An 11317-nucleotide genomic window follows, 5' to 3' on the forward strand; every position below is an offset into this window, starting at 1 on the left:
AGGGGTCCTCTCCTGCATTGGCAGGCAAATTCTTTATCACTGAGCCACCAGGGAAGCCCCCAAGCCCCAGGCAGATGCTGGTTTTTATTCCCTATCTCTGTGAGCATCAAAGGCGATGTCAGTGGGAAAGCACAGTTATAAAGGATTCTTTGACCTCCTCCCCTTTCTCCACCCAGGCCTCCTCATGCTCTCTGGCGTTCAAGCACCAAGGACACACTCCTGAGGAAGCAGACAGGCCACTCTGCTTTCCCTAACTATCTAGTGATGGACAATGGGCAACTGAGGCTTGGAAACCTGCTGGCCCTGGGCCACCAGTGAGTCCCAAGGGGGCAAATCCACAGCAGAAACCCTGGCATCCTGCTTCCCAGCTCTGTGCTGGCTTCCCAGGCCTCTGGAAAGGCAGGCTTCATGGGACCCTGAGTGTCACTGACTCTCTGCTAGGCCACACAGACCTACATTTGGGAAGAGCACTTTCAAGCCAGTGGGGAGGAGGTGCTGGTGGTGACAAGAAAGGGGAGAAGGGGAGAAGGGGACATGAAGGGACCCACCTGAGTCCCTTCTCCAAATGTGGCTGAGATGTCTATGCAGGTCAATTGTGCTCCCACACCTGACTGTGCATCAGAATTACCTGAGAATTTATTTAAGATAAAGAGGTCCAAGCCTCATCCCAGTCCTCCTAATTCAAAACTTCCTGGGGTAGGGCCCAAACATTTACATTTTGAGCATGTAAGTTTGACATCAACCAGGATTTAAAGCACTGGTCTACATAATTAACTAGGGTAACGAATTAAGCATCTGAGCAAAATCTGAACCTCTGAGGCAGAGACGGTCGAGCTTTAAGCAATGACACTTCCCATGTGCTCATAATCTTGCATGATCTTCACAACTGCCCTAAGACTAGATACTCCTCCCTATTTTAAAGGGGTAAAGCTAAAAACAGGTGAGTAACAGCCCAATGCCACCCAGTTATCAAGAATCTCAGACTCAATTAGAATTCCTCTCTTTCTTCTGGGCCTGTGCTCTTAAGGTTCAGCGCTACTCTGAACAAACACATGAGACGATGGCCGCCCTCCCTCTGCCTCTACAGACAGTAACGTCCTCAGCTTCACTGAGGCTCAGTGCTCCATCTGTCCTGGGGGAGGTGGTAAGAATCTCTGCCTCACAGACTGGAAGGAGGCCTAGGTAAGAGCAGCAGGGCAGTTAACGAAATGGGTACACTCTCGGGAGCCAGACTGTCATGGGTTCAAATTTGGGTTCTGCTATTTTTCTAGCTTTCTAACTTTGGACATGTTAGTCAATTTCTCTTATCTATAGTTTGTTCATCTGCAAAATGGGGGCAATAATCATAGAATATGATGCCTGGCCCATTGTAGGTGCTGACTTGGTGACAGCTGCAGTTAAGAGCAGATTTGCTTTCTTCCTCTTTATTCCTTCCCCACTTCCTTCCTCTCTTCCTTCATTCTTCCCTCCCTTCCTTCCAGTGGGAGTTTAGTAAGGTGCTGCTTTAACCTGGACCAGTCATCCTCAGTTGAAGTGGTCCCTCTCTGCTGGGAGATGGCCATAATTACCAATGAGACAGTGGCTCTGCAAGGCCACTCAGAGTTTCAGAAACCTCCACCCAAGAAAGCAGTCCTGACTCACAACATGTATCCCATGGGGGAGGGATACAGCTGCCTTCTCCTTTTATTCTGACCCGGAGAAGTGAGTGCTAAGTGGACCCAGAGCTCAGCTGGCTGGGGAGACTGCTAAGGGAGGGGTTCCTCCATGGAAGATACTTCTATCACCAGGTGGCCATGGGCCCAGTTACCCAAATTTGGAAGCTCAGGGTAAGGGGTCATTGCTCCTATCCCAGTATGATTTCTCTCATCCATATCTCTTTCCCCATCAGAGCCCGTTGATCCAGCAGTTTTGGGGGTGTAGCTGGATTTGAACTCAGGTCTACCCTTTGAAGTCCCCTTGCACCTCCTATGCTGACTGGGGGCCCCTGGAGGAAGTGCCAGATAATGCTTCATGCATACCCAGCGGGTGGAGAGGCTCTGCTGTCTGATTGCCTGGAGTCAAGATCCTTTGAATAGGGTGAAAGTAGGGATGGATGGAGGGGGAGGTTAGAGGATGTCTGGAACCCATGTCATCCACAGAAGATGTGGAGGAAAGGGATTTATGATGTGCTTGGCGAAGGCCTGGATTCCAGGCCATCCTCCTCCATTTCTGGGCCCATTTCTGTGACTTCAAGAGATTTAAATTTCCAGTCCCAGGACTTTACCCCTTCAGTCATCCCCTAGCATAGACGGCTATGTGATTCTTGTGCATCACACAACCTGCCTCCCTCCTCAAGCCTCAGGTTCCTCTGTGTAAAATGAAACTTTGAAACAATTGTTCTGTATTCAGGCACTGGCCAGTGATGTCCATCGTGAACTGTTTGCAGTCATGTTGCTGTGAAAAGGCTTGCCAAGACAATTCTATGACGATCTACAGTGCCTGATCTACAAGATGTGATAAACTTTCTATGTGATAACCTTTCTCTCTGTGCCTCAACTTTGTCTTCTGATGGGGAGAGAATAACAATCTTCTTAGGGGGCTCTTGACAATTGAAGGAGATAGCATCTCCGAAAGTGCTTGGCAAAAGGGAAAGCACTATATGAATAGGCCAGAACTACTATTAACATCTCCAGAGCTCAGTCTTGGAACAAGATCACATCACATCCTGTACCAGGAATGTGTAAGTTTCATTCCCCTTAGAAATGTGGTCGGGGCTTCCCTAGTGGCTCAGTAGTAAAGAATCTACCTGTCAATGCAGGGGACATGGGTTCTGATCTCTGATCCAGGAAATTCCCACATGCCTTGGAGCAACTAAGTCCATGCGCCACAACTATTGAGCCTGTGCTCTAGAACTTGTAAGCCATCACTACTGAAGCCCGTGTGCCGTAAAGCCCATGCTCCGCAACAAGGGAAACCACAGCAGTGAGAAACCTGAGCACTGAAACTACAGAGTAGCCCTTGCTCGCTACATCCAGAGGAAAGCCCCTGTGGCAATGAAGACCCAGCACAGCCAAAAAGAAATAAATAATTAAAGAAAAAAAAGGAAAGAAATTTGGTCACAGAGAGCTGCAATTTAACAACATCCATTTGCCTTTTTATTATTTTATTTTATTTTGGGGGCTGTGCCTAGTGGCTTGCAGGATCTTAGTTCCCCAACCAGGGATCAGGCCCATGCCCCTTGAAGTGGAAGCACAGAGTCCTAACCACTGGACCACCAAGGAAGTTCCATTTGTTCTTTTTTATAACTTAGGATTGATCTAAGACAATGATTCACAAAGGAAGAGGTACTAAGTCTTAAGGAACATTTTAGAAATCTGTGGGAAAGTTTTCATTGTCACCAATTGAGGAACCCAGACAGAGAAGCCTGGTGGGCTGCAGTCCATGGGGTCGCTAAGAGTCGGACACAACTGAGCGACTTCACTTTCACTTTTTACTTTCAAGCATTGGAGAAGAAAATGGCAACCCACTCCAGTGTTCTTGCCTGGAGAATCCCAGGGACAGTGGAGCCTGATGGGCTGCCGACTATGGGGTCGCACAGAGTTGGACACGACTGAAGGGACTTCGAAGCAGCAGCAGCAGCAGCAGGCATTTATTTGTGAGGGAAAGCTGTTGGGCTCACACTATTAAGAACTGCCTGTTGTGGAGAAGGAAATGGCAACCCATTCCAGTATTCTTGCCTGGGAAATCCCACAGACAGGGGGGCCTGGTGACTCTCTACAGTTCATGGGGTTGCAAAGAGCTGGACACGATTTATGGGGACTAAACAACAGCAATGTGGTATCTATTCATAGGTAAATCTTATAGTATACTATGGTTACTTTGTCTTTTCCAGTGCATTTTGTTTTCCCTGGAGTGAAATGATTTTCTGGCATTTTTATATTGGGTTAATTTTCTATGTACTTAGTAGTAATTCAAATCCAAACACTTCCTCAGTTATGTAAATCTCTTTTCAAAATCTTCAAGTTCATTGAGGGTTATGTTAAGTTTGTCTTCTTGAAGAAATCACTCCTAAAGTTCTCTAACAATGTGGGTTCAGTGTTGTCTTAGCCTGGTTCCCCGTTACTGTCACCCTCAGGATTCCTTCTGATTCTGCCTTGCGTTGGATCTTCTGAACCCCGGACCCCCATATCTGTATGTATTCGATCCAAACCTCTGTTTTTTGGTAGACGACATTCTCCAGTAGTTTTCTAATAAAAGGAGTTTGGGAGATGGAAAAAAAAGAATCGCCCCTGGGAATTGGAGGATGCTTCAATGACATTTAAGATTCTTGATGGGTTGTTTGTAAAGGTGACTTGGACGGATGTGTCAATAAGCAATTTATGAGGGAAAAAATTGCCGCACATTCCACACTGCTGTTGAGTGTCTCACCAGACACTCATATGGGTAAAACTCTTGATTACAATTACTTGAACCTAGGTTCATCCCTAATTCACACAGAAACACAAAAAGAGGGACTTCCCTGGTGGTGTTGTGGCTGGGACTCTGTGCTCCCAATGCAAGAGGCTTGGGTCTGATCCCTGGTTGGAGAACTTCTGCAGCTAAGAGGTCACACGCTGCAACTGAAGATCCATCTTGCAGCTAGGACCTGCAGCAAGGCCAAATAAATAAGTAAATATTTTTAAAAACACAAAAATGGTTTTTGCACTGTTTTCCAGGAATGGAATTAAGCGTGAATTATTAATGTTGGTGGTATTTGAGTTGCTGAACAAAAAACCTATATTTATATTTGTAGTTGTCACATTCAAGACAAGTCTGTGTAGGTGCAAGTAATGGGCTACTTCATTGAGATTTCTAGAGTAGTTGTGGCCAAGCATTTGATATTCAAATATCATATTTTTAATCACTTTTATATTAATTAGGGTATTGACTATATATATATACACACATATATACATACGCACACATATATATTTTAATGCTTAGAGCACACCACGTGGCACACCACGTGGGATCTTAGTTCCTCAACAAGGGATGGAACCCATATAACCTGCATTGAGAGTGTGAAGTTATAGCCGCTGGACCGCCAGAGATGTCCTGGATATTGACTTTCTTTAAAGAGAAAAGTGTGCAGATAGGATATTATTGTTAACTTCATTTCAGAATATTAAAGGGTTGTTAATATATTTGTAATAAAAAAGGAAATACTGATTCAGAAAGGGTTGAGAACCACTAACATAAGACATATTCACATGGAATATGAATATCTGTATCCTTTATAAAAGCACTGTTCTAGATATTACTACATATAAGGCCCCTGGCCAGTGCCTGAATGAAGTACAATAAATTCTCTTGTAGCTCAGTGTTAGAAAGTTTGGCTCATCTGGTATCTGGTAGAAGTACTTCCTTTTATGAGACAATGCAAGTGTAGAATTCATATGTTCCCTTTTTGCATCCACCGCCAGGAAGCTCACAGTTAAGCTTTGATGCTCAATTACAGCAATTATCCCCTATTCAGCATTTTGAGGACAATTATTTCTTTCTTCTCCAATTTCATTTCATTATGGGGTTCTTTAATCATTCTCTAAATACTTGTTTCTATGTCTCTTGCTGTCTAAACCTTTTCTGGAAGTAAGGGGAGCATAAGTAATTACTCTGAAACTCAACAATCACATACCTGCAGTTGCCTTTCCAACAATTCCTGAGCCTGGCAGTCTGGGTCAGAGGCGCCTGGTAGAGCGATTCAGACAGTTTTGCTCTTTTTCCTCTGCTTCTTTCTTTCAAGTGGTTCAGAGGTAAAGAATCTGTCTGCAATGCAGGAGACCTGGGTTCAATCTCTGGGTTGGGAGGATCCCCTGGAGAAGGAAATGGCAACCCACTCCAGTATTCTTGTCTGGGAAATCCCATGGACAGAGGAGCCTGGCAGGCTATAGTCCATGGGGTTGCAAAGAATCGGACATGACTGAAGCAACTAACACGATTTCCTTTCATAGGCTCTCACTCTTCCGCTCCAGATGGAGTCTGGGTATTGTGAGAAGTGGAAGCAGGCTTCAGCTGTTAGGGTACGCTCCCAAGTCTTGACTGGATGTTGGTGGTCTGGGGTCAAAGTGGGGTCAGAGAAGGGCACCCCAGCTCCAGGACGAGAGAAGCCCAAAGCTCCAGCTGGAGAGACCCTCCTTCCACACACATTCCACACCTTGTCTGAATCCCTCAGCGAGGAGCTTTGAAGCTCAGGTTGAGGCATGCAACCGACCCCTTTTTAAACCCTGGGCCAACCAGACCCTAGTTTTGATCTTGAGCAAGGTACCTCTCTGAGCCTCATCTGCTTCCTCACCAGAAATGAGAATGTTAGCTATCTCAAAGCGCTACTACAAAGACTCACTGAGATAACCTGCTAGGTGTTCAGGCAGTGACTGGAACATAACAAGTGTTCAGAAACCACCAGTGGCTGTTCATTCCAGTCTGCTCTGGGTTGGTATGACTCATAGGCCTGTCTGCTGCCCCACAGCTGTGAGCTCCTGGAGGCAAGAGTATGCATTCAATCGTGGCTCCTCATTCATAAGCTTAGTGACTATGGCAAAGTGCTTTCCTTTCTGAGCCTCAGTGTTTTTACAATAAAATAAGGATAATGAAATACACCTAAAATTTGTGGTAAGAGTAAAAATTTGAGGTATGGGCATTTGAAAATTTATTTTAGTTTTAATCTTATGAATATTTTCTGTTTTTTTCTATAATGTGATGTGAAGTCGCTCAGTTGTGTCTAACTCTTCGCGACCCCATGGACTGTAGTCCACCAGGTTCTTCTGTCCATGGGGATCCTCCAGGCAAGAATATTGGAGTGGGTTGCCATTTCCTTCTCCAGGGGATCTTCCCGACCCAGGGATCGAACTTGGGTCTCCCGTGTTGCAGACAGACTCTTTATCCTCTGTGCCACCAGGGAAGATATTTTCTATAACAAATATAAGTTATTCATATATTATAAGTCATTTTTTTCTAAAAAATGCTTTTTTTCTGGGGAAAAAAAAGAAAAAAAACTTAAATTTATTGAATACTTGCTACTCAATTTTAGGTGCTGTTCCAAGCACTTTACATACATTATTTCATCTCATTCTCACTCCCATTTTATAAATGAGAAAACCAAGTCTTGAGGAGCAATTTGTCCAGTTGGGTGTAAGTGAATCTATACATATGATAAAATTGCATAAAACTATACACACAAACACACACAGACACATGAGTGCCAATAGAAACAAGTGAAACCTGAATAACGCCTGCAGTCTAGTTAACAGTGTTGTACTTATGTCATCATTCTGGTTTTGATGTTGTACTGTTGTTATGTGAGATGTTACCACTGGGGGAAGCTGGATGATAGGTACCAGCCAGAGACTTACTTTTTTTTCTTGCAACTTTTTCTATAATTAGACTCACATAAACAGTTTTTTAAAAATAAATTAAAAGTTTGTAAAAATAAAGTTTTTTATTTTATTTATTTTTTTAAATTTTTTTAATTTAGTTTTTTTAAATTTTATTTTATTTTTAAACTTTACATAATTGTATTAGTTTTGCCAAATATCAAAATGAGTCCGCCACAGGTATACATGTGTTTCCCATCCTGAACCCTCCAAAAATAAAGTTTTTTAAAAGCTTGTCCTAAGGATAATATAAGAAAATGTGCCACGCACAGTGGTTGGATGCAATTGACATTTCAGCATACATTTTCTTTTCTCTCCACTCTAGAAGTGACTATATTCATCATTTTTAATAATAACAGCCTCGCTTTATTGTGTTTACTATTTACCAGGCCTATTTTACATGCATTGTTTCTTTAATAAAGCCTATGAAGTTGGCACGTTTATTATTCCCCTCCTGCTGATAGGAAAACTCGGGTTCTGCGAGGATAAATCTCTTCTCCACTTGCTAGACAGTGACCAAGCTGGAATTTACACCCAGGCAGCCAGCTGATGACACGGCTCCCCCATGTACTGCTAAAGGTCTGCTTTAAACACTGTCACAGTTTTGGTAGAAGAAAACAGGCTCAGAGGCGGGAAGAGCTTTGCTCAAGAACACCTGACAAGTCTGTGACTGAGCCAGGAGGAGAACCAAGTCTTTGCATCCTGGGCCAGGGCATTTTCCAGGGCTCATGCCCAGTACTGATCTCTCAGACAGCACACTTTCACTGGCCCTGTCTGGGAGACCACTGATGCCCACAGACAGATCTTCACTCACTCCCTCATCAACCTGTGCAGCTCAGAGCACTTGAGACTTAAGAGAAAAAAGGGTCTGGAGAGGATGGAGGCATGGTGGCCTTCTACTATAGGCAGCCTGGGGAGCCAGAGTAGCTGGGGCCAGAGAGGGCAGGGCAAACCCTCTGAACTTTAGCTGGAGTAGGGGTGGGAAGGGAGGACATGTTTGTGAGGGGGTATTCATGCTAAATCCAGCTCCTGTCCCCCTCAGGCTCCCTTGAGTCACTGGCCCCTGGAGTTAGGACGCATTCTTGAAGGAGTGGTCACAGGGATTCCCTGAACTTTCAGTTCTTAGGCCAGTTTCTATTCATCCTGGATTGAAACCAATTTCCCCCCTCAGACTCAGCACCCATTCCCAATTGGTAATATGGTGACTCGATCCTCTAATTCCTGCCCTGGGACCTCCGTGAACTTGGAGATATTTGCCACAAGTCCAGACCTGGAGTTGGTGGGGAGGACTGGCCTGAATCCCATTTCTCAGAGAGGAAATGGGTCCCAGGTATCTAGTGGGGGGTTTGATTGACCCACATCAGATGAGCCTGATGGGTCTCTCGCCCCAGGCCGTTGCTCCCCGCTACACCCCAAGGCAAGGCAAAGTATTCAAGGACCTCCTTCGGGCCGCCCCTCCATCTGTGCACTCTACGGGCCCGCTCAAGAAGCAAACTCCGCCGCTTGGCCCAAGGGAGCGGCTCTAGCGATCCAGTCCGCGGGGAGCAGCGCCCTCGTGTGGTCTCCAGAAGAAGCGCAGCGCTTCCCTTAGCCCCTCCCTTTCTATGAGCTCATTGAACAGGTATTTATTGAGTGCCACTAGGTGCTCTAGGGGCAGTGGTGAAGAAGATAGATAAAATATCTACTTTGTGGACTGTACATTCCAGTGTGTGTGTGCGGAGGGGTAGGCAATAAACGATTAAAAATAAATAAATAAACAAGGCAGTTACTAGTAGTGACAATTGCCGGGGAGAAAATAAAACAGAGAAAAGTGATGAAGAAACTAAGAATTCCATGAGTAGGTAATGTCTGAAATGAGACTTAGGTGACAGGGATGCAGTCCTGTGACAATCTGGGGTAAAAACCCTTCTTGCAGAGAGAAAAAGTGCTGCACAGACCCTGCCTCAGGAACAGGCTTCACGTAACAGAGGGAGGCCAGTGTGGCTGGAAAGGAGCGAGCAATGACAGAACAGTAAGAGCCCATCAGGGAGGTGGGCTGGGGCCAGACTATAGATCAGATCTTCAGGTCATGACAGAGTTTAATTATTCTACTAAGAGTAATGAGAATGTATTGTGTGGATTTTCAGCAGAATAAAAGGACCATTACGTTTGAATGAAATGGAAATGTAGTTTAAACATTAAAAATAAAAATAATAGGGCTTCCCTGGTAGCTCAGTGGTAAAGAATCTGCCTGCCAATGCAGGAGACACAGTTTCGATCCCTACTCTGTGAAGATCTCCCATGCCATGGAACAACTAAGCCTGTGCACCCAACTATTGAGCTCAAGCCCTAGAGCCCAAGCTCTGCAACCAGAGAAACCACTGCAGTGAGAAATCCACACCTTGCAATGAAGAGTAGCCCCACTTCATGCAACTAGAAAAAAGCCCTTGAAGCAATGAAGACTCAGAACTGCCAAAAATAAATAACAAGATTATTAAAATAATAATATAATAGGGCTTCTCTTGTGGCTCAGCTGGTAAAGAATCTGCCTGCAATGCAGGAGACCTGGGTTCGATCCCTGGGTTGGGAAGATTCCCTGGAGAAGGGAAAGGCTACCCACTCCAGTATTCTGGCCTGGAGAATTCCATGGACTGTATAGTCCATGGGGTCGCAATGAGTTGGACACAACTGAGTGACTTTCACTTACACTAATAATATAAAAAGGTCCTCTTGGTTGCTTTGTGGAGAATGAAAGAGTGGAAGCAGAGAGATCTCCATAAGAAATTAGAAAGCTGCTGAAATAATTCAGGTGAGACGTGATTATAGCTTGGAACAAAGAGGTAATGTTGGAAGTAGGGAGGTGTGGTTGAATTCTGGGTCTGTTTTGAAGGTTGAGTCAATAGGACTTGCATGTTAACAGACCATGTTCTCCCTTGCTCATCTAGCTCCAGGAACTCCTCCACACACACACCCTAGGTGGCTCCTCCATCTTCACTGGGGGGCTGAGTTAGAGAGGCCAATCCCAGGCACACAGCTAAATTAGGAAGTTTCCAGGTGTGGCTGAACAAATGAAGTTAAGATGCGGACCTATGTTCTCCATGAACGGCCTCCACTTTCCATCATTAACTCATTTAATGACAGGGTCTCTGCTTGCTGTCTCCCTTCTTCGTTAGTCTGCCTAACTTCTACAGACCCAGTTATTTAGTAGGCCTCTGTTTCTCCAAATGTATATCCTCAGGGTGTGTTGGTGACACCCAAAACAGTCCACTGTATTTTGTGTTTGTATTTGATACAGAGTATGGGGTGGTATAATCTGGGGGTCAGTCCTCAGACCCAAGCCAGTGATAGACTCCCATTAATTTACACAAAATACAATAGGGTCAGACCTGATCCCACAGGAAACACGCATAACACTTTTGCTCCAGGTTGGGCGTTTCTGGAGAGCCTGGAAAATGTTAGGTTGGCCTCACACTCAGACTAGCCAAGAGGGGAAAACAACCACAGCGGAGGTGACCAGTTGGCTCTGGAGTCAGCAGGTCTGGCTCTGTTTGTGTTGTATGGCGGGGTGGGGGGTGCATTATAAATGCAGCCAGCCAGAGGGCCCCTGGCCTCAGAACCTAGGACCACACCAGTCCCTGAGAGTTTGTAGAAGCTTCACTGAGATGAAGCTGCCAGGTCAAGAGGAGTCTGACATCTCCAGTGCTAGTGAAAATGTGCCCACAGGAGAGCTGGACAGTGGTCCTGGCTCTGGCCTCAGCCCTGATGGCCCCTTAGACACAGACAGCAGGGAACTGGAGGTACCCAAGGACCCTCCGCTCTTCATTCAGCTGAATGAGCTGCTGGGCTGGCCCCACGCACCCGAGTGGAAAGAGACAGGCAGGTGAGTGGGATCCAGGACAGTTTTATTGGGTCCTTCCCCTTCCCCCATTGGGTCCTCCTCCATGACCCCA

The 11317-nt window shown here is 45.4% G+C and overlaps 1 protein-coding gene across 1 annotated transcript in view; it reads left to right on the forward strand.

The window, feature by feature from the left end:
- Nucleotides 1-10993: 10993 nt before the first annotated feature.
- The window catches only part of SLC4A9 (solute carrier family 4, sodium bicarbonate cotransporter, member 9), a 14812-nt gene continuing 14488 nt past the window's right edge, over nucleotides 10994-11317 (forward strand). The window contains 1 exon segment of the mRNA XM_010850351.1: nucleotides 10994-11247. Within this exon segment, the coding sequence (XP_010848653.1) occupies nucleotides 11030-11247 (218 nt within the window). The 5' untranslated portion in view covers nucleotides 10994-11029.

The sequence above is a fragment of the Bison bison genome, unplaced genomic scaffold, assembly GCF_000754665.1.
Source record: "Bison bison bison isolate TAMUID 2011002044 unplaced genomic scaffold, Bison_UMD1.0 scf7180017864291, whole genome shotgun sequence".
NCBI classification, from domain to species: Eukaryota; Metazoa; Chordata; class Mammalia; order Artiodactyla; family Bovidae; genus Bison; species Bison bison.